General features: G+C 47.4%; 1 protein-coding gene across 1 annotated transcript in view; it reads right to left on the minus strand.

Moving 5' to 3' along the window:
- The window catches only part of PAX7 (paired box 7), a 157,893-nt gene that overhangs the window by 66,893 nt on the left and 67,570 nt on the right, over positions 1-23,430 (minus strand). Inside the window, exon 5 of the mRNA XM_051988399.1 lies at positions 9,437-9,636. Within this exon, the coding sequence (XP_051844359.1) occupies positions 9,437-9,636 (200 nt within the window). The remainder of the gene's footprint in view (positions 1-9,436; positions 9,637-23,430) is intronic.

Here is a 23,430-nt window from a genome sequence, read left to right on the forward strand (position 1 = left end):
CCAAAAACTATGAGCAAATGAGATAGTTAGGACAAATTGGAGGTAATCAAAGTGGGAAGACACTAAAATTGAAGAGGAGTGGGAAAAGCTTCTTGCAAAAGTTTAGACTTTAATAGAGATCTGAAGGAAGCCAGGAAGCAGAGATGAGGAGTTTGTGGTAGGGAAGACAGTCACAGAAAATTCCTGTAGTCAAGAGATGGAGTACTGGGTGAACAGAACAACAGAGAGGTCAGCGTCTCTGGATTGTAGAGTATGTGGGGGTGGGGTGGAAAGTAAAATGTAAATGTTATTGATGCCTTGGGAATAGAGTCTGATTGCCTCACCCTAGTTACAGCTCTGCCTCTTACATAGTCTTGTGTGAATAATAAAATAGCTCAGTTAATAATAGGAGGTCATGTTTCTATGATGCTTTAAGGGTTACAAACTATCTTCCCTGAAGCTCTTGAAATGGGTATTGTAATGAGTACTCTGGGTAATGCAAGTAACAGTATTCCTGTTCTATAAATGAGGAAAACCAGGCTCGGGAGAGGGACTGGGACACCTCCCCATTCATACGGGGAGTAAGTGTCAGAGGCCAGGTGCAAGGACACTTGTCCCGATTCAAAGAATAGCCCTCATTCCACCAACCCATGCTGCTTTGCAATAATCATTAATGATAATTAGTTATATGATAAATGTACAATAATATATGATAAATATAGAATATAATTGATTATCACAATTAATGATAATAAAAGTATTGATAGAATGCTCTAAGGCTTTAGAGAGCTTTAAAATTATAGCCTCATTTGAAGGTACTATTATCATCCCTTTTTTCCACATAAGGAAACAGAGGCAGATGGAAATCAGATGCTTCCTAAGAGTCACACAATTAGTGCCTGAGGAAGGATCTGAATTCAGATTTTCCTCTTTCCAAGTCCAGAACTTTAGCCACTAAGCCATTTTTCACCCAAATAAAATCTCTCGAGTATCTTAGCCTTGGGTCATGATAAATAAGCTCCTCTCTATTATTGTTCCACTTTGGGCCAGGGCCAATAGGCCTTTCTGTCTATATTCACCAGGTCTGTTTCCTTGCCATCCTGGGGAGGATGTACAGAGTACTTGCTTACTGTGTACAATGCAAAGGGCAGAATTCAGGGCAGGGGTTGAGGCAGGGGGGAGCATGGTAGTTACAGGGAGCTAGTTTAGATTTAATATAAAGAAGAGCTTCCGAATAATCAGGGGTACCCAACAACCAGATGGGTTGTTTTGTTAAATACTAAACTCTCCATCACTTGGATATAGGCAGCTACTAGCTGGTAAGCTCTTTGCTGAAATCTTTTTTTTTTCTTACTAAGGTAAGCTTACTTACCTGAACAAATCACTTGACCTCAGATTCAGTTTTCTCATTTGTAAAATGGGAATAATAATTGCATCTGCCTCTTAGAGTTATTGGGATGATAAAAAAGAGATGTTTGTAAAGTGCTTTGTGAACCATAAAAACACTACACAAATGGGAGTGCAGTGGCTAGAGCACCAGCCCTGGAGTCAGGAGGACCTGAATTCAAATCTTGCCTCAAATTTAACATTTGCTAACTGTGTGACTCTGGACAAATCACTTAACCTTAATTGCCTTAAAAAAAAGATGCAAATGTGAACTATTACTGTTACTATATATTACACATACAGTATTATATGCTCAGATACAGGCTAGCACCTTTCAAGGATGCTGCTGAGGAGTTTATTGCACCAGGGGAGAGGTTTGGTTAGCCAGTCTTTCTGACATTCGGTGCTCCAACATACTTGACTAACTGACTTTGGCATTCTGGTGTTTATTCCAGCTCTGACATTCCTGGTTCTAAGGGCCCTCCCATCTCTGAAGTTTTCTGATTCCCATTCCTTCCCTTGATCTTCTCCCTAAGCCTCTCTGAAGTCTCAGCCCAGAACAATGATACCTAAATTGGCACCCTCCCCTGCCCCGACCTGGCCCCTAGGAGCTTAGGTCATCCCATCGGCCTTTGTAAAAACCCAAGCTTTCATCAATAATTGTTAGGGTTTCTGGGAATTTTGCTTTAGAAACTCCAATACAATGAATTCCAGTGAGGAATTCATTTGTGGAAAGAAGTGCATTCTGGGAATCTACTAGCCATTTAAAATATAAGTGCGTTCTACTTTAAGCAAATGCATTTAAGAAAATGATCTAGCCTTAAATAGGGAATTCCATAACGTATTTAGGAACACAAGACCACAGACCTATAAACAGAAGGCATCTGAGAGGCCAGCTAGCCCCCATCCCATTTTATAAATGCGTATACTGAGGTCCAGCTGGATTAAGGCTGTAAATGAAAATAGGATTTGGTTTATAAAAGTTGTTTGGGAACTTGGATGGCTATTAAGCAAATCAAATTACAGGCACAAGCTGTTGTCTGCTATTGTTGATCAATCAATTAATCAATCGACAAGTGTTTATTAAGCACCTACTCTGTGACCGGAATAAGAATGGTATTTCTTCATGCTCAGCTAAGCACATGAGGGCCGTTCACATTGGCTTGGGACCAGACCAATCCCAAGAGTCTGTGTTTCACACGGAAACACATAGAGACATCCAGCCGGCCACTCAGAACACGGCTAGTTTTATTGTCCTTCAGGGAAGGTACATGCTGGGCAGTCCCCTGAGAAAATAAAAATTAACTCCCCCAGAGAAAACTACCATTACAGCTAACATTAGGAAGCTCCCCCTCCCCGGCCCCCGCCTCTTCTCCTCCCCTCCTCCTTCCTCCACTTCCCACAGGTGGGTCAGGCTTCCTGCTGAGGGTAGGCATCCTTTTATTGGCAGATCAGCCAAATCGAGGGGAAAGACCATGTAATGTGGGGCCGGCTTCAAAGGGAGGCCGCTCCTGCTGGGGCGTGGGTCAGGTCTGGCCAGCCCTCGAGGAGCCCCTTGTGAAAGGATCTCATTACCCCTTGGGGGGGGGCTCCCACTGACCTGGAGGGAAAGGGCGGGCGGTGGAGGGGGCAGGAGGAATGACATATCTGCTAGTGTAGGTGAGACTAGTCACAGTTGGAATTTCTTAGAACGGGGCTAAGTATCCCCCTAGAACATTAGAACCCTGGAAACTTAGAATCATAAAATCTAGAGAAACAGAGGATCTTGGAATCACAGACAGCACTGAATAGTAGGATTTTAATCATCAAGCAGAGTCAGGACGACTGCTCCAGTGGCTCCCTTTTGCTAAAAGAATAAAATACAAACTCCTATCTTTGGTCTTTACGATCCTCCAGCTCTCCTTCTCAAGCTCAGAGCCAATCTCCTTTATGAACTCTCCAGCCAAATTGTTTTTCTTGCTGTTTTCTATAGACACTATCCTACCTCCATGCCTTTGCACGAGCTGTGCCTCTCTGCTTGGAACACTCTCCCTTCCTTATCTCTACCTTAAAAAGTCCCTATTTTCTTTCAAAGATCAGTCCAAGGACCCGCTCCTCCAGGAGTCTTCTGATTCTTCACAGTGCTAGTCACTTCATCTGGAAATTGCTTTGTATCTAATATTAAATTTTCCCTTTGTGTATATTCCTTTCTTCTAACCTTGAAAGCAAAGGCACACTTAGTTGCTGTGTGATTCTAGGCCAACTCCTGTCTGCCTCAGTTTCCTTATCTGTAAAATGGGAATTATAATAGTACTTACTACCCAGATTGTGGTGAGGATAAAATTCTATATTTGCAAAGCAAACATTAAAGCTCTCTCTATAAATACTAGATGTTGTTATTATTATATTTATTTCTATGTAATGTAATATAATGTTATATTTTTGTAATCATTATTAGTAGTAGAATGTTGGGCAGTTTCGTGGCTTGGTGGATAGAGTGCCAGACCTGGAGTCGGGTGATCAAATTTAGCTTCAGAAATTTCCTGGACACATCGCTTCATTCCTGTCTGCCTCAATTTCCTTATCTGTAAAATGGGGATAATAATAGTATCTGCCTCCTAGGTTGTAATAAGGATAAATTTTATCATGTTCACAAAGTTCTTTGCAAATGTTAAAGCTCTCAATAAATACTAGGTGTTATTGTTATTATTAAATGTTATATTATTTCTATGCAATATAACATTATGTTTTTGTAATCTACCTATCTAATCTAATAATGATTATATAGTTATAATAACATCGTAATTATATAATATAGATATAACACAATATAATTACAATCATTAGTCTAATAGAAGGTTGGGAATAGAGGTGGGCTCAATGTTTAGAGTTCCAGGCCTGGAGTCAGGAAGACCTGAGTCCAAATTTAGCCTCTGAAACTTCCCTGACTGTGTGACCCTGGATGAGTCACTTAATCTAATTTGCCTCAGTTTCCTCATCTGTAAAATGGACTAGAAAAGGAAATAGCAAACCTATTGCAGCATCTCTGTCAAGAAAACCTCAAATGGGTTCACGGAGAATTGGACAAGACTGAACAACCCCAAAGAATGCTGAGTCCTTGAAGAAGAAAGTGAATCTGCTTTTCTGCCACATAGCGTGTATTTAATAAGTGCTTGCTGAACAAATAGAATTCCAAACCGGGAGGGACTTGGAAGAGCATGGAAGGCACTTTTTGTAGGTCCTGGACTCCTTTGAGAATCAGGCAGGGAAGTCTGTGGACCTCTTCTCAGAATAGGCTTTTAAATGCATTAAATAAAATCCAGAGGATGACAAAGGAAGCCGATTCTATTAAAACACAGCAATCAAACCCCCAGCAGCAACAAATCCTGGGAGCCCAGGTGAGGGATTTTTGATCTTGTCCAACACCTGCAATTTACACGTCAGGCACTTTTTAGTGCCTTGCCTCCGGGTACTCAAATAGTTGCTCCCTAAGGAGCAAAACCCCAGGTTTTCTGCCTGTATAGCCAGTCCTGTTTCCTCACATCACAATAGAAGCTTCAAATATATAATCTCATTGTCGATTGATTTTGCTGAATGTTTTCCCCCTCCCCTTCCTCCTTTTCTTTTAGACATTCTCTGGCTCTCTGAGAGGGGAAAGGATAGGCTATGGGAAGAAATCTAGCCATGTAAAAATAGAAGCTATCAATGAAAATCTGTGTGAAAAAATCTCATTGACTGAATGTGGATTGAAGCAGAGTATTCTCACCGTCTGCTTTTTCTTTCTCGTGGTTTTTTCCCTTTTGGTCTGATTTTTCTTGCACGACATGATAAATATGAAAATATATTTAAAATATTTACATGTTTAACCTGTATCAGATTGTTTGCCGTCTTGGGGAAAGGAGGAGGTAAGGAGGAAAATTTGCAATATAAAAACTTACAAAAATGAATGTTGAAAACTATCTTTATAAGTATTTGGAAAAATAAAATGCTATTGAGTGGGGAAAAAAAGAACAAAAAAAGATCCCATCATCCTAGATTCTCAGAGTTGGGACCAGGGAGATAGCACTTTCTCAGCGCAGGAAATCTCTTCTCTAGCATCCTTGACAGGTGGTCACCCAAACTCTGCCCCATACTGGTATATTGGGGAGCCCGTATGTCCCGTGGTCCCTTCCCTTCACCCTCTTTACCCCACAACTTGATTGACACATGTTGTCGGCTCCCACAAGCCAATAAAAGATCCCCTCTGATAGCCAGAAAATTTTACAAGGGGCGGCAAGGCTTAAAAGTGGTGGGAAGCACTGGAGGCTGCCAGGAGGCTGGGATGAGAAAGCCTCGTGGAATGTGCCCTGGAGAACAGCTGCTTGGAGGCTTCTGGCTGCTGAGTCCCAGGGGCCCGCCAAGGGCTAAGGGGTGGAGGGAGGCGGGGTAGGGGGCCTCTGGCGACTCAGATATCACACTTCGGGGATGGGGGTGGGGGGTGGGGGTTGTGATATGTTTTCTCCTTTCCCAGTTGGGCTCCCCTCCGAAAGCAAAAAAGTGTCCTTCAGAAGGAACTGGAAAACCATGGATAGGGAAACTGATCGACTTGTCCCATAACTTCTCTAGGAAAACTGTAATATAATGGAAAGAGCCCTGAACTTGGAATCAAGCTGGGTTCCCATCCCAGCTGTGCCGTGAATTTGCTGTGTATCGGATCAACTCAAACAACTTCTCTGAGCCAAATGGGGAACAATTATCATGCTATCTATTTCCCAAAGTTGTCTACTGGGATGTTTAGCATTTCCATCCAAGTCCACCTTCCTTGACTTTTCAAGGAAGCTTACTTTGATTCCCCTCATCCAACTCTGAAAACTCCATGATTCCATGTTCTTTCATCACTTAGATATACTTACTTAGATCTTACCATATTGTTCTCCACATCTTTCCCAAATTTAGTTTATATAAACTTGGTGGTCTATACTTTATCATTTTTGAGTGCAAAATTATTTAGTTCCTTTCAAAGAGATTTCATTTTAGGAGGTAGTTTCTATTTAGCCGTGGTTTTTATTTAGACCGGAGGGTCTTAGTGTGAGGTCTGTGGATTTGTAAAAAATATTTTTATAACTTTATTTCAGTAATATTAGTTTCATTGGCAATCCTATGCATTTCATTTAATGCATTTTAAAGTGTTATACCGAGAAAGGGTTCTACCCGCCGTCTGACTGGCAAAGGGGCTCGTGGCACCCACACACATGTACGCACATATATGAAAAAAATCTTGATTTAGATCACTATACCACATGTTGTAGGTGTGAATCCTAATTTTCCCTGACTTAGAATAAATTGGAGCCATCTTAGAACACCTCCCACAGAGGCTCATCCAGGGTGCAGACACAGAGCAGCCCAGCCTCTAGTGCTGACAGTTTTGACATTTGAATTTACTTTGTCAGATCATTAATTTTCTGAGTCTGATTTTTCCCATTCATAGAATGGTACAGAGGAAAGAGTATCAGGCTTGGAATCAGAAAAACTCACCTTCCTGAGTTCAAATCTGGCCTTAGAGAATTATTAACTGTGCGACCTGGGCAAGTCACTTTACCCTAGTTGCCTCAGTTTCCTTTTCTGTAAAATGAGCTGGAGAACTAATGGTGAAACATTCCAGTCTCTGTCAAGAAAACTCCATATGGGAACACAAAGAGTTGGACACAATTGAAAATGACTGAACTACTACCAAACTAGAGTCCCTTTCAGCTGGGACATTCCTTTGGGTGTGCTAAAAAAAATTAGCTCTAGCTCTAATAGTCTATAATCTAAACTTCCTTCTTTCCTTCCTTCCTTCCTTCTTCCTTCCTTCCTTCCTTCCTTCCTTCCTTCCTTCCTTCTTCCTTCCTTCCTTCCTTCCTTCCTTCCTTCCTTCCTTCTTTCTTTCTTTCTTTCTTTCTTTCTTTCTTTCTTTCTTTCTTTCTTTCTTCTTTCTTTCTCTCTCTCTCTCTTTTCTCTCTTCCTTCCTTCCTTCCTTCCTTTCTCTCTCTCTCTCTGTCTCTCTGTCTCTCTCTATCTCTCTGTCTCTCTCTGTCTCTTTTCTCTCTCCTAAATTATCACATCTTTTTGGAGTCTCAGAGCTGGGAAAAGATTATAGAGGGTAACTGGTTCAATTCCCTGCTCATTACAAGAAACCATGATAGCATTCCAAAGGAATTCCTTGGGCAGCTAGGTGGTGCACCAGTCCTGAAATCAGGAGGACCTGGGTTCAAATCTGGCCTGAGACACATAACATTTCCTAGCTGTATGATTCTGGGCAAGTCACTTAACCCCAACTGCCTCAGCCAAAAAACAAAAGCATTCCTGCCCCCTTGTCCCCCTTGTCTCTAACCTTCCGGGACCAGGCTCCTCTAGTTTTTGACTCTGGGGAAGGCTGGGCATAGAAATAGAGGGTTGGGGCTATACAATTTATCATCCAGTGATGATCCACTGTTCCTCAAAGAGCACACTTTGTCTCCATGGATTTGCATCTGGCCATTCTCCATATCTGGAACATTTTGACTTTGAGCTTGCCTGGCATCTTTGGAGACTCAGCTCAAACCCCAGCTTCTGGAGGGGGTCTTTCTCAGTGTTTCTGGCTGTGAGTCTCTTCCTCCTAAGGTTTCTTTCCATCTGCTCTCTATCTGTCTTCTTTATAAACATTTTGTCTCCTGTATTCGAATGTTACCTACTTGAGGGCAGGGACTTGGCTTTTGCTTCTCTTTGTATCTCAACCTACACAGTGCCTGGCACAAATGATGCTTAATAAATGACTATTGATTTAACTCATTTGAGGATACTTCCTTGGAGACTCTTGATGGGCTTGCCCTCTCTTTGGGGTCTCCGCTATCCCCACTAAGGAATTCTTTTTTTTTTAATTTAATTTTTTTCAATTAATAAAAAAATTTTTTTCTTTCCCCTCCTACCCCTACTCCTCCACTGGAAAAGAAAAAAAGAACACTTGTAACAAATATGAGTCAAACAAAATATCTTTCCTCGGTGGTCATGTCCAAGAAATATGTCTCAAGTTCATCCCTCTCCGTCAGGATCCCCCTAAGCAGTTGTTCATTTCTCTCTGCCACATACACATATGACTATCTCCCCATCAGCCCCTGATGCTGGTCTGATACCCCCCCCCCCACCTCATACACACAAGAACACATCCATCGAGGAGGTGGGGCCAATAGCTGGAGTTCCCCCAAAGGGCCATTTATCATGACTTTGTCCTAAGGCGGCGCCCCATCCCACCCCCCTTCTTCTACTTGGCTTTCCTAGCAAGGTCCCGGGAGATGCAACTTCACACACTTTTCACGTGGAGAATCTGCAGGCCTTGCAGAATGTGATATCTTAGCCCAGGAAGGAAGATTAAGTGATCCCCTTCCATCCCCTCCTCCCAGCACTCCTTTCTGGGCCATATGGCGCAGGTCCCGTGTCTTCCCTTCCCTCTCTTATCCGTATTCGCTTCCGTCCTCTCGAAGGTTCCTAGGGCTCTGTCCTGTCCTGGTGCCCACTGAATCACTGATGTGGAAGGTCCTAGACACCCTCTCATTTTACAAATGGGGAAACTAAGGTCCGGGGGAGGGACTTGGCCAAGATCACTTTGCTTATAAGTAGAGAAGGTGGGGATTTGGATCTGAGTTTTCCTGCTGGTACCGACCAGTGATTTTTCTCCATGTTAGTTTATATTTTCTACCCACAACTCCTGTTACCCAAATATTGGGCACAACATTGTGTGCCCTTTCCCTCACTGCACACACAGATCCACAAATGAGTGATAATTTGGTGTAGCGGATGGAATTTGGGATCAAGAAGACTGAGACTTAGACCCGGCATCTGATGTTGACTTATCCACAGGCAAATTCCTTCTCCATTCCTAACCTCAGTTTCTCCATCTGCAAAAAATATACTGGATGGTCCCTGAAGTCCTTTCTAGCTCTAGACTGAATCAGAGACCACTGGGGGCACCAATGACCCCATGACCCACGGCTTATTTCCATGCCCACAGTGAGACTTGCCCCAACCTTCGCTCCCCACAGAAGCTGCACGTGGCCCCCGGGCTCCCCCTCCATCACAAAGCCCATCCCGCCCTTACTTGGACCCGGGCCTCTGTCAGCTTGGTCCTCTGGGCCAGCTCCTCTCGGGTGTAGATATCGGGGTAGTGGGTTCTCTCAAAAGCCTTCTCCAGCTCCTCCAGCTGCTCGGCCGTGAAGGTGGTCCGGCTGCGGCGCTGCTTCCGCTTCAGGGGGAGGTCAGGTTCAGACTCCACGTCAGAGCCTTCATCCAGCCGGTTTCCTGGGGGGGAGAGAGGAGAACAAAGGGGCTTAGGGCTAAGATATCAGAGCCAGACCGGAGAGGGCCAGGAGCACCTCCGTCACCACCCAGAGGGTGTCCACACTCGCTCCCGCAGCCTGTGTCCAGCAGAAGTCCGTTCTGGGAAGTGGGTAGGGTTTGGGGAGCATCCAGTGAGGTGAGAGTCAGTGAACCTGAGTTCAAGTTTGGACTTTGTGACAGATTACCGGCATGAACTTGAGTGAGTCATTCAAGGACATTGAACTAGAAAATCTCAAAGGTCCCTTCTGTGCTTTAATGTTCTTCCCAGCCCTGGTGGTCTTCTGCTCCCAGGTCTCTTCCACTCTAAATTCTATGTTCTAAAGCTCCTTCAAACTCTTGAAACTAGAGAGCCTGATTCGAATTTTAACTCTGTTACTTATTACTTATGAGACCTTGGACAAGGCATTTCCCAGCATTCGAGCCTCAATTTTCATATCTGTAAAATGTGGAGGTGGGACACATAAAACATTCTTTTCTAAGGCCCTTTTTCAGATTTAACATTCTCTGTTCTAAGGGCCTTCCCAGGATTTGATAGTCTATGTTCTAAGGCCCCTCCCAGCCCTGACATCCTGGGTTCTAAGGGACCTCCCAGCTCTGACCTCCTGGGTTCTAAGGGCCCTCCCAGCTCTAACTTTCTCTGTTCTAAGCCCTCTCTAGATCCTGACAGTATATGTTCTAAGATTCCTCCCAGCTCTGACATTCTATTTTCTATGGCCTCTTTGTAGTTCTGACTAAGTGCAGAATCCTAGATTCAAATTCTCTCAGACATTGATTAGCTCTGTGAACTTGGACAAATCTTTTTGATTTCATTTCTAAAATGAAGGGTTTGCATTTGGTGGCCTCTGATTAACGTTCCATATTTCCTTTTAGCTTTAATGTTCTAGCTTGCCTTGATCCTTTATAATTCTTAAAAATGCCACAACTCTGGAAAAACTTGTATGTAGCATAATCCAGAAAACAACCTATCTCACCTAACCTCAAAAGCTATCTCAAAAGCTAACGGAGCAAAGATTCGTGGCAATGACCATTGTCAGTCTTAGTGCCCAATTCTCTCCATTGTGGGTATGGGGTCAGGGGAAGATGGTAGCTGGAGAAAATTTCATCTTCTGTAGAACTCGGCCATGTTCTTAGTTCAGTTTTGCTTAATTGTCTTTTTTTTTTGCCAGGGGTAGGGGAATGTTGGGATATGACAGTGGGATATTAAAAAAAAAAGATATAACTTCCTAGTTTGTTTTTAAATATTAAAATGTGTGTTTATGGGCCCCTGGGTCTGAGGATCAAGTGTTCTGGGCTCTTGGAAGCAGCATGTGTTTGTGTAAGAGGGCTGGCACCCCTAGGAATCGTGGGAGAATCTGGGATGGGGCAGCTTGAGCCAGGGAGGGGTAGATTGCCTCCTTAAGGCATTGACCATAAATCCTTCTGCATGATTCCTGAGCTGGCCCAGTGAAAGAGGCCCAAAAAGGCTGACAGCCAGCTCATCTGCTTGTGGACAGGACTATCATGTGTCAGGTTAAGAATCTCCTCTTCCTCCCCCTCCCCTTCTCCTCCTCCTTCTCCAGACCTCAGACCCTGGGAGCTCCCAGAAAAGGTCGGGCCAAACTCCTCAGCTGCTGGAGGGTGAGGAGGCTGCTCTGGCTCGGCCGTTTTCCCCAGCTACTGTTCTGGCTGTCTCCCCGGCCATCAATCTCGCCCAGTTTCCCTGGCACTGACCCGAAGCCAAGCGCCAGCTGGGTCTTCCCTTAGCCCATGCCCTAGACCCATTCTCAGAGTGGGATGTGTTCAATCCATGCTTTAGGAACCTTCCACCACAGAGAAGGAGAAGGAAAAGAAAGGAAGAATGAAGCCTTTTCTTCCTACCATTTTCTTTTTTCTCTCTTCTATTTTTTATTTCCTTTCTTTCCCTCATAGTGTCACCAACCTATCTTCCTTCCTTCTTTTCTCCCTCTTCTTCCTTCATCTCTCTCCCTCCTTCATTCCTTTCTCTTCCACCTCTCTTTCTCCCTTCCTCCTTTCCTTCCTTCCTTCCTTCCTTCCTTCCTTCCTTCCTTCCTTCCTTCCTTCCTTCCTTCCTGCCTTTCTTCCTTCCTTTCTTCCTTTCCTTCTTTCCTTTTTTCTAGATTATATTTACTCAGGAAAGACTCTGTGGGAGTGCTGAATCTTAAATGAAGTGTTGTTTAAATTAAAGAGAGAACAGAAGAAGAATATTAAAGATGGATAGGAGGAAGAAGCCAGGGACTCCTCTCAGAAGCAGGAATAGTTTCGGGGAAGCTCTGTCCTCTGCCCTCAACCCCTGCCCAGAGAGAAGGGAGCCCATCTAGAAGACAGAGTATATTTGGAGAAGAGTGAGAACTAAGTTTGACCACGTAGGCAAGGTGGACAGCCTTGAACTGAAGCTAAAGACTTCTGACTCAGTCTTAGAGGCAAAAGGAAACGTTTGGAGGTTTCTGAGCCATGGACTCAGCCAGGTTCTGAGCCTGCTTCAATTTCCTCATCTTTTAAAAACAAGGTCCTCAAGTCCCTTCAGACCTGGTAAAATGAATAGAAAAAGAGAGACAAGGAATTGAGTGCTGGAAAGGGCCTTTGAGGTCATTTAGCCCTAATCCTCTCATTTACTGAGACCTACTGAGAGTACATTTCTTATCCAAGGTCACACATGCACTATAAGTAGCAGAGCTAGGACTCAGAGTGGGCTTTCTGCCTCACTTTCTAGCTGTGGGATCTTGGGCAAGTTACTGAAGGTTGTCTCAAGGGCCTCAGTTTCCTTATCTGTACAGTGAGAGCAGTGTGGCACAATGGGCGAGGCTCTCAAGGCCCTGTGTCCGGCTGGGATTCCTGCCTGTGTGATCTTGGAGACGTAAGACACTTGACATCCCGGACCATGGCTTCCCCAACTGCAAAATGAGGGAGTGGGAAGAGACTGGACTCCCTTGGCCCTGGATCCGACAATTCATGACCTAGAATGAAAGTGAGGGACTCTATTCCATTCTGTTTCTCTGCCCTGAGATTGAGCGGAAGCTTCCCACTGGCTTCCCTTCGGCTCGGGCTCCTGTTGCTCCATTTTCACCCTTGAAAAAAGAGCCGGTTACCCCCAAAAAACCTTAGGGGTGGACGTCCCTCCCGGTTTCTTCTTCCATGTACTTGGATGAGTAAGCAGTGCCATGATGGGGGAGGGGAGTAATTAGTTGCTACTTCCTGATTGGTTGGGGGAAGATACCCAATCAATTCAGGATTTTCCTGTCCCTTCCAAAGAAGCAGGGAGGAGAAAGACTCTCTCATCCCTGCCCCCAGGCCTCTTCTCCTGCACACTCGTCTCAGTGTGTCTAAAAGCGAGCCGCTGGGGAGATCCGGGACTGGGGTCTCCCTCGCTCCTTCCCGCCATGTTGGGTCCCTCCGGATGTGGAGGCCCTCCTGGCCTGGGCTGGGGGCCAGATCCTCCTGACACAGTCAGGGGGCTACAGCTGGCGTCCCCCGGTGCCCTGTCTCCCCAAGGCACGTCAGGAGGCTGGGAGCCAAAGAAAGCTAATCCCCGGGATTAGTTCCCTGGGTATTGGTAACACTGACAACACAGCTTTAATTTCCTGATTCAGGATTCCTGACATAGACTGGGGATGATAGGGAGAGGGAAGAGGCCTTGAGATGGCACTGGAGGGAGGAAGGAGGGGGGCCCGGAGAAGAGAAAAGGACAGGGATTTTCTCTCTCTGCCCTTCTTCCCTTGACAATCTCATTCATTCCTGGGGCTTCCGCCACTGGCTGGATGCAGATGTGGCTGCCATCTATAGTACTGAGCTTTGGAGCTCCGGGACCCTTCCCAAGACTCCTTCTTGCCTCTGTGTCCCCCTGACACCTCCAAGTGAGCCTGTCCCCACGGGCACTTTCCCTCTGCTTTCCTGTTCTGCTTTCTCGCCTCCATGGCACCATATTCTCCGGTCTCTCCAGTTCAAGGTCTTGGGATGGCCACCCTTTCTTCTCACATCCAATTACCAGGACTTAATGGTTCCCTCTCTGCTCTAACTCAAACCTCTATTCCTTCTGGGGGGATGGGCCATCTTCTCAGACTATGACAATCACTTCCTCTGGTCTTTCCCCTTCAAATCTCTCCATCCTCCAATTCGTCTTTTACATCATTACCTAAGTAATTTTCTTCAGAGATATCGATTCTTCAAAGGCTCCCTATTGCTTTGAGGGTAGAATTCAAAGCCTTTCTCTGATTTCAAGGCCTTCTGCCATCTGGCAACATCTAGCATTTCCTGTCTTATCTCAAAAGCTCATGGATCTATAGTAGGGAAAGAGAGAGAGACAGAGATAGAGAGACACAGAGAAAAAGAAACAGAGAGACAGAGAGAGACAGAGAGAGAAAGAGGGGGAGAGACAGAGACAGAGATAGAGACAGACAGAGAAAAAGAAACAGAGAGACAGAGAAAAAGAAACAGAGAGACAGAGAGAGAAACAGAGACAGACAGAAACACAGAGACAGAGAGACAGACACAGAGAGACACAGAGAGACACAGAGATAGAGACAGACAGAGAGAGAGACAGAGACAGAGAGAGAGAGAGACAGACAGAGAGAGACAGAGAGACAGAGAGAGAAACAGAGACAGACAGAAAGACAGACACAGAGAGACAGACACAGAGAGACACAGAGAGAGACAGAGATAGAGACAGACAGAGACACAGAAAAAGAAACAGAGGGAAAGAGAGAAAGAGAGAGAGAGAGAGAGAGAGAGAGACAGAGACAGAGAGACAGAGACAGAGACAGAGACACACACACATACACAGACCTCAAGCTCGGGACTTTCTTCCTCCACCCTCATTTTACAGATGGAGAAACTGAGGTCCAACAACTAAATGTTTCCTAAGGCTCCTTTCAGCTACATACCTGATTTTCTTCTAAAAATTTATCATTGCAATGATTACAGAGATTCTGTCTCTGGCTTCATGAGCTTTACTTTTTACAATAAGAGATCCCATTTTAATGACAGAAGGGGAAACTGAGGCTCAGAGGAAAAACAATGGCTAGACCAGGGTCGTGGGAGCAAAGTTGAGGCTTGAACCCAGGTCTTCTGGTACTCACTTCTCCTCTTGTCTGTACTTCTACCACTTTAGGTCTCGATAAGATGAGGCAACTAGTAGAGTCAGAAAAACCAGAATTCAAATCTGGCCTCAGACACACTGTGTGACCCCAGGCAAGTCACTTAACCCTGATTTGCTTCAAAAAAAGAAATGTAGTTTTTATTTTGGAAGGCAATATGTTAAAGTAGAAAGAGCATTTGACCTGGAAATAGGAGCCCTGGGTTCATATCCTACCCCTGATACTTCCTAGCTCCGTAATCCTAGATGAGAGAAAATCTTATAGGATCATGGATTTCAATAAATGAACCATATGCCATTGAGCAAGTCATTTAACTGCTTTGTGCCTCAGTTTTTTCATCTGTAAAATGGGAATAATGATAATAATAATAGAATCCAGCTTCCAGGGTTGTTTCTAGGGATAAATGACATAATATAGGTAAAGCACTTTGCAAATCGTAAGGCTTGTAAAAATGCTAACTATTATAGATTTAGAGTAGAAGAAATCTCCAGAAACCATCTGATGTGTAGTTGCCCCCGGGAAGTCAGATGAAGGGACGGAGATCAGGAAGTCTGCAAGGGGAGAGGGATTGTTACCCGCTCCTGAGGTTCCGGCGCCCTTTCCTCTTTCTGAAAGGGACCTTAGAGACAATCTGGTCGGGCGCCATATTTTACAGATGGGGAAATTGAGGTCTAGTAAGTGAGGCGATGACTCAGATCATCAGTCTGCAGAAGAGACCGGGATTTGATGGAAGTAATTCCAGTGTCCATGAAGCATCTCTTAGTGCATGAGAGTCTGTCCTCTCAGGGCCTTTCCTTCTCTGGGTCTCAATTTTCTCTTCTATGAAATGGGAGGATCATGACTTTTGCTGTCTGTGTCCCAGGCTACTCTGAGATTTGAACCGAAGACCGGGATTGTGGGGCAGGAGTTTGAGTGTGAGCTGTGGCTGGTGGGAAGGGGGGGCAGCCAAGGAGGGGCACAGCCAAGGCTCAACAGGGGCCTGGAGCAAAAGGGCTCGGGAAGGGCCTGAGCCCCCCTCCCTGCTCTGCCCATCCCCCTCCTCCCAGGGCTCCTGGTAGCCTCTTAGCCTCGGAGTTAAATTAATCAACAGGATTAGGGGGAATCGGCCACAGTGAAGCCCCGAAGATGAAGCTGAGCCCTTGACGCTCCTCGAGGACCCGCTGCCTCTACGTGTGAAGCACCCAGAGGCTGGCCGAGGGGATGTGCGGGCGGGAGCGGCGTGGGAGCGCATTCATTAAAGCCCACTCTGGATGGGAGGGGAGAGGGAGGGGGAGCCGGGCCTTAGTGAGCCTGGGGCAGCCCCTCCCATCCTCCGTCCCCTGAGACCTCACTTCTGGTCCACCAGCCTCAGCTCTCTCTGTCTGTGTCTCTGTGTCTCTATCTCTGTGTGGGTCTGTGTCTCTACATCTGTCTCTGTCTCTGTGTCCCTGTCTGTATCTCTGTCTGTCTCTGCCTATGTCTCTGTGTTTCTGTCTCTGCCTATGTCTCTGTGTCTCTGTCTCTATCTCTGTCTATGTCTCTGTCTCTGTGTCTGTGTCTCTGCCTATGTCTCTGTGTCTCTGTCTCTGACTCTGTGTCTCTGTGTCCCTCTCTCTCTCTGTCTGTGTCTGTGTGTCTCTGTCTGTGTCTGTGTCTGTGTCTGTGTCTCTACATCTGTCTCTGTCTCTGTGTCTCTGCCTATGTCTGTGTGTGTGTCTGGGTCTCTATCTCTGTCTCTGTGTCTGTGTCTCTGCCTATGTCTCTGTGTCTGTGTGTCTGTGTCTGTGTCTGTGTCTGTGTCTGTGTCTCTACATCTGTCTCTGTCTCTGTGTCTCTGCCTATGTCTGTGTGTGTGTCTGTGTCTCTACATCTGTCTCTGTCTCTGTGTCTCTGCCTATGTCTGTGTGTGTGTCTGGGTCTCTATCTCTGTCTCTGTGTCTGTGTCTCTGCCTATGTCTCTGTGTCTGTGTGTCTCTGTCTGTGTCTCTGCCTATGTCTCTGTGTCTGTGTGTCTCTGTCTCTGTCTCTGTATCCCTGTCTCTGTCTGTCTCTGTGTCTCTGTCTGTGTCTCTATCTCTGTGTGTGTCTGTGTCTCTATCTCTGTCTCTGTGTCTGTGTCTCTGCCTATGTCTCTGTGTCTGTGTGTCTCTGTCTGTGTCTCTGTCTGTGTCTCTGTCTGTGTCTCCGTCCAATTCCTCCATCCTTTAATTTTTCCCAAACAAGCCAGCGCAGAGATGCGGGTGCTCAGGAGCAGTGTGGGCGAGGAGGGCGGCGGGGGCCGGCCGTTGTGGGCCACGGTGGGGCGGGAGGTGGGGGAAGAAGCCCAGGGGCTGGGGGGATCCTGGGCCCTGTGTGGCCTGTCCTCAGAGCACGGCCCTGTCTCCGGTGAGCTCCCCGTCTGATGAGGAGACATGATGATGAAGAGGATGAAGTTTTCTGTTTGTTGTGAGGGGATGCGGTTGGGGGAGGGGAGGGGTCTCCAGATACTCTGAAGGGGAGGGGGGAGACGAACTCCAAAGCTGGAGGCCCCCACTGCTAACCAAAGATGTCCTTGATTCCCCATTCACTCATCTCTAAAACCGATTCATTGTCTTGGTCAACAAGTCCGCCTCCTCCGGGAAGCTCTCCTTGACTATCTCCACAGAACAGGTTTTACAGGACCCTCCATCCAACGCTCTCATTTTACAGAGGGTGAGAGAGGCCCAGAGAGGGAAGGGCTATTCTCAAGATCACACAGGCCAGAAGCGTCACATCCCCTGACTTCACACCCAAATGATTTCTGTTACACTAAGCTGCCTCTTCCTCCGACTTCCGCGGGGCTGGAAGACAGCCCTGAGCTCTGCGCTCTGCCCGCTGGGATGGGGGCCAAGCTGAGGGTCAGGGCCAGGAGCAGAGAGCAAGCTTGGGCACCGCAGCTCTGGGGCTGGAAGGGCTTCCGTCCGGCTGCTCCCAGACGCCCATCGCAAGGCTAAGAAGCCGAGGTGCCCGAAAGATGCCGACACCAAGTGTGAGGATAACGACGGATTTCTCCCTCTCAAGCTCTTGGGCTCGAAACACTTCAAAGGCAACATCGCTGCCATTTTCAAGCCTCCTTTTGGGAAAAAGAAGAAAAAGGGGGAGGAAGGATGATCCTGTTTCACATATGGGAAAACTGAGTCCAGAAAAATAGAGAAAATTCAATGAGATAGGATGATCCCATTTTACATATAGGGAAACTGAGTCCAGAAAAATAGAGAGAATTCAGTGAGATAGGATGATCCCATTTTACATATAGGGAAACTGAGTCCAGAAAAATAGAGAGAATTCAGTGAGATAGGATGATCCCATTTTACATATAGGGAAACTGAGTCCAGAAAAATAGAGAGAATTCAGTGAGATAAGATGATCCTGTTTGACATATAGGGAAACTGAGTCCAGAAAAATAGAGAAAATTTAGTGAGATAGGCTGATCCCATTTTACATAAAGGGAAACGGAGTCCAGAAAAATAGAGAGAATTCAGTGAGATAGGATGATCCCATTTTATATACAGGGAAACTGAGTCCAGAAAAATAGAGAAAATTCAGTGAGACGCAACTCCAAGTGGCAACAGAACACATTATTGGGGCTTAGACTTGCAAAGAAATGGGGGTGATTGGGAGGTCCCTGAGAAGGGACAGCTCCAGGCCATAATGAGCTACTGGAGTGGTCCTCTCTCCCACATGCACACAGTGAACCCCGGGCTTTTTAGGATACCCAGACTTCTCCCAAATGCCCAAGAGCCCCTTGGCCCCTTCTCTCTGGGACCTTTCTGTAATTTCCAGGATTACTAAAAGTCGTCCAGAAAAGGGGTGGCTAGATGGCCTAGTGGATGGAGCGCCGGCCCTGAGGGAGTGAGGAAGACCCGAATTCACATGTGATCTCAGGCACTTCTTAGCTGTGTGACTCTGAGTAAGTCACTCAGCCCTGTTATCTGTAAAATGATCTGGGGAAGGAAATCGTGGACCCGCCAGCACCTTTGCCAAGAAAACTCCCAGAGTCAGACCTGAGGGAAATGGCTCAACGACAAAAGCCCAGAATAGGGAACTGGCATCTATAGCCTTGGGATTGAGTCTTATTTCTTCATTTAATAGAAGTGTGAAAGTCTCTTCCCTTCAGGGCCTCAGTCCCTTCATCTGTCAAATGGGAATCGCCGCCCTCCCAATGGCGGCTGCACGGCGGTTTTATGGGTAGTAAATCAGCGCATTGATGAACTAGGGGTCATCGTTCGTGAGCGACCCACACGACGGGCCCAGCGAGACCCAGAGGAAGGGAATGACGTCCAAGGTCGTCAGCGGCAGGTCGAAAGGCTCGCTAGGATCATTGCTCTCGAAGCATCTGGCCTGGGGGTTTCATTTTGGAGCCCCCCTTCCTCTCCCCAACATCTGGAAAGCCCCTCCATCCCTCTGCCTCCCTCTCCCTGTTATTACAGTTAACTCGGGCCCTGGTGTGGAGCTGTTGTGGCAGAGAAGCGAATCGCATAATAGTTGATATGCGTTTTAATCAAGTAATTCGGGCCTAGCGCAGTGATGGGGAGAGTGGGCAGGGTGTCCCTGAATACCAAGCAGCCCGGGGAGCGGGGCTAGAAAAATAGAAAAATCATTTTGAGCTCAGCTGGGGACCGAGGGCTCTGCGCAGCCCTCTCGCCGGGGCCTTCGGAGATGCGCTTTGCGGGGGTGATTTTTTTCAGACGCCAAATTGGTCAACTGTAACCAAAGCTCGGCTCTCCGTAATGCCCCTGATGGACCTTACAACTTGGGAATCAACAGGAACAATAAGCTTGAGGAGGGGGAAGAGAGGAGGGAGCGCAACGGCGGCGGGGGGAGGAGAGAAGGTGGGGGGTGGTTGGGGCGGGGAGGGCCCCGGGGAGCCCTCAGTGCGGGAGAAGGGCCTTCCTCAGGTTGGGGAGAGGGATGGACGGCAGACACAGGCCCCAGCGGCAATAGCTCCCGTGACAAGGCGCTGGCTGCCAGACAAAGGACCTTCCTCACAATGGCCTCTCCCTGGAGGAAGGAGAGCCCGAACGGGTTATTATCCCCATTTCATAGATGAAGAAACTGAGATGCACTACTGTTGCCCAAAGCCCCAAAGCTGGTAAATGTGAGAGCTCAGTTTCAAACCTAGGACCCCCCAGCTATTTCTTCTCCTGGGTTTGCGGCTGGCCGTCTCCTCCTCTCTTTGCTTCTTTTGTCCCCTTGCCCACTTTGAAGCACAGATGGAAGTCACCTCAATGCAGCAATTTGTTAGGTGGTTCCTCTGTGCCAGCTACCAGGCTAAGTGCTGAGGGCACAGGGCTTGCCCTCTCGTAGCATCACCCTGGGAGCCCCTCAGGCCTCGCCCTTCCCAGGGCTCCTAGTTCTAGCTTAGCTTGGTCTGGCAATGCTGCAGTTTCCTCGAATTCACGGGGAGCTCCCAAAGGCAGGGGCCAGGCTCTGTTCTGCACCAGGCAAAACATTCATTATCTATAGGACTTTGTAGAAGGTCACAAGTTGGGGAGGGGGGGATTGGGGGGGAAGAAGCTTCCCATCTGTAAGATAAAGAATAAACAGTCTAATGGACAAAACAAGTGTTCAGAGGGCGCCCCCAGCTTCGATAATCAGGTTCTAAGGTCCTTTCCTTAGAGCCTCAGATATTTTATGGTTCCCTTCCAACATTAACTTGTGTTCTAAGAGCCCTCCCAGCTCCAACATCCTGGGTGCTAAGGACCCTCCCAGCTCTGACATTCCATGTTCTAAGGGCCCTCCCAGCTCTGCCCTCCTGGGTTCTAAGGGCCCTCCCAGCTCTGACTTCCTGGGTTCTAAGGGCCCTCCCAGCTCTGACCTCCTGGGTTCTAAGGGCCCTCCCAGCTCTGACATCCTGGGTTCTAAGGGCCCTCCCAGCTCTGCCCTCCTGGGTTCTAAGGGCCCTCCCAGCTCTGACCTCCTGGGTTCTAAGGGCCCTCCCAGCTCTGACTTCCTGGGTTCTAAGGACCCTCCCAGCTCTGATCTCCTGGGTTCTAAGGGCCCTCCCAGCTCTGACATCCCGGGTTCTAAGGGCCCTCCCAGATCTGACCTCCTGGGTTCTAAGGGCCCTCCCAGCTCTGACCTCCTGGGTTCTAAGGGTCCTCCCAGCTCTGACCTCCTGGGTTCTAAGGACCCTCCCAGCTCTGACCTCCTGGGTTCTAAGGGCCCTCCCTGCTCTAATTTAGAAGATGATATGAGTCTGCTCTTTCAATAAATGCAGCTTCCAGAGGCCATTTCTATGGAGGATTCAGAGGCAGTGCAGATGAGCCAAGGAGGCTTCCTGAGGCCTACTGAGGCCCCAAACCAGCCTCCTAAGGGAAGTGGATCCTCCCTAGGAAGAGGAGGTTGGATTCTGGGCAGTCTTCTCCCTGACCACTAGTTTCTCTAACTCCCTTCAACAAATTGTGAAGACAATAGTAGCTGATTTTCACTTAAGTTTTCATTAGTTTTCATTAGAATTTACATGTGTTATGTCATTTGAACCTTACAAAAGGAAAGGGCAATAAGTATTCCCATTTTACAGATGAGGACATTGAGAACCAGAAGCTTAAATGAGTTAGCCCAGAAACTAATAAGTATTGGGAAGTAGGATTTGAATCCAAGCTCTGACATCCTGTGTGCTAAGAAATCTTCCTCCAGATTCAGCCCTTTTTTTCTTTCCTTTTTTTTGGGGGGTGTGTGTGGGAGGCAATTGGGGTTAAGTGACTTGCCCAAAGTCACACAGGAAGTATCCGAGGCTGGATTTGAACTTGGGTCCTCTATCCACTGCACCTGGAGATTCAGCATTTTAAAAATCACCCCATGGTACCGTTCCAGGATCTGGCCCTCACCGTCTGCGATAAGCCGGCACCTGAGACAAGTCCGGTGTTGCCGCTCCTTCCCCCTTCACCGGCCCTCCCGACCTCCCCTTACCCGACTAGACACTGAGGATGGTGGGATGCTGTCTTCAGAACCCGGAGCCTTCTCTCCAGGAGTATCCCAGAGGAAGCCCGAGGGGGCCCTTCTTGGCTCCTTCCTATGACCTAGACCTCAGCAGATGGAATATCCATCAATTCCGCAGCCCCGGCTTCCCTGGCTGCATTCCTGCTGCCTTTTTTTGCTCCTCTCCTCTTCCCGTGGGCTCCCCCTCCACTTTTATCTTTCCTGGATTCCATTTGGACTTTTAATAGACCCACAGGAGTTGCGATCCATCCTGAATGGAGTGGACCTTTGTGCAATCTGTCTAAAGCTCCCACTCTGTTCATTGTCTGGCATTCAATGCCTTCCACAGTCTGAACCTTTCATACTTCTCCAACTTCACTTCCCACTGCTCTCCGACCTGCCTTTCGATCCATTAAAAGTGTCATGTCATTTTCCCTCCCTAGAGTGACCTCTCCCCTCCCCTTCCCTATCCAAATTCTGTTCATTTTTCAAGGCCCATCTGGGGTCCCTCATCCTCCAGAAATCTTTTCCTGACTGGAAGTTAGTTCTCCCCAACCTTGGTCACTTACTAGCTATGCAATTCTGGATGAGACATTTGCTTCCCTCAGCCTCAGTTTTCTCCATCAGGGAAATGGGAATAATGATGGCATCTCACAGAATTGGCAGGAACAAATATGATAATACATATAAATTGTGCTTATCTGCAAGCCATAAAGCACTTATATAAAAATATCAGGGTTTAGGGCTCAGTCTGCAGATAACACAAAACCGGGAGTCGGCAGTAGCTGTCTGGCTCTGAATCTTACACGTTGTAGAGAATTTTTCAAAAATTCTGCTTCAGATATGGTTCCTTGCGGATCTGGGGTGATTAAGAGGCTTCCTAAGATCAGCCAGAGATAAGAGGTACAGACTAGCCTTGAACCCGGCCTTCTGCTGGAGGCCACAGTTTTTGCCTCCCCTCTGCCCTGCCTGGGGAAGGGGACAGAGGAAAGGAAAGCTAGCCCGAGGGAGCTGGAAGAAGGGAAGGACAGACCCCAAACAGAAAGAACAAAGGATTAAAAAAAAAAGAGAGAGAAGAAGAAGAAGCCAGCTTGAATGGAGGGAATTGAAAGAAAGCAAGATATCAGTGGGCCCCGGGGCCTAGCTGGGGCTCCGTCCCACCTCGCACAAAACCTCAGGGCCTTTGGTAGCCCTGCTCACTCTGACGCTGGCAGCCACCCTAGGGGGCCAAGTGGGGCTGAATGCTGAGCTGACAGTCCCTGCGCCTACAACTGTGATCTCAATAAAGTCCCCAACGTCAGCGCTTCAGTCCCGCTCCTGCGGAAGGGACGCCTTGAATATTAAAACCCGGGGCCGGGACCCAGAGAATAGGCGTGGGATGGGGGAGGAGGGCCGAAGGGCGGGACACAGCCGGGCAGGGAGAAGGCCCAGTGGGGCCTCCAGCTAAGGGAGACCGGCTCTTGACAGGGTCATTAAGCAACTGGATGTACTGACAATAGCCACGGAGGGACCAACCATCACAGCTGGAAGGGACCTTAAAGATCATCTTAGGGGGCTGCTTCAGGAAACTGAGGCACAGAGGGGCTTCGGCCAAGGTGGCCGACATCAGGGAAGGGACGTTTCACAAAGAGATCATCCCTCGGGCTTTCTCCAAGTGTCTGCTCTGAGAAGGCTGAAGGAGGGAGGGGGCTGGGGCCAGTGGGGGGAGAAGAGGGAAGAGCTTCCTGGGAATGGGGAACGGGCTACC

The sequence above is a fragment of the Antechinus flavipes genome, chromosome 3, assembly GCF_016432865.1.
Source record: "Antechinus flavipes isolate AdamAnt ecotype Samford, QLD, Australia chromosome 3, AdamAnt_v2, whole genome shotgun sequence".
NCBI lineage: Eukaryota > Metazoa > Chordata > Mammalia > Dasyuromorphia > Dasyuridae > Antechinus > Antechinus flavipes.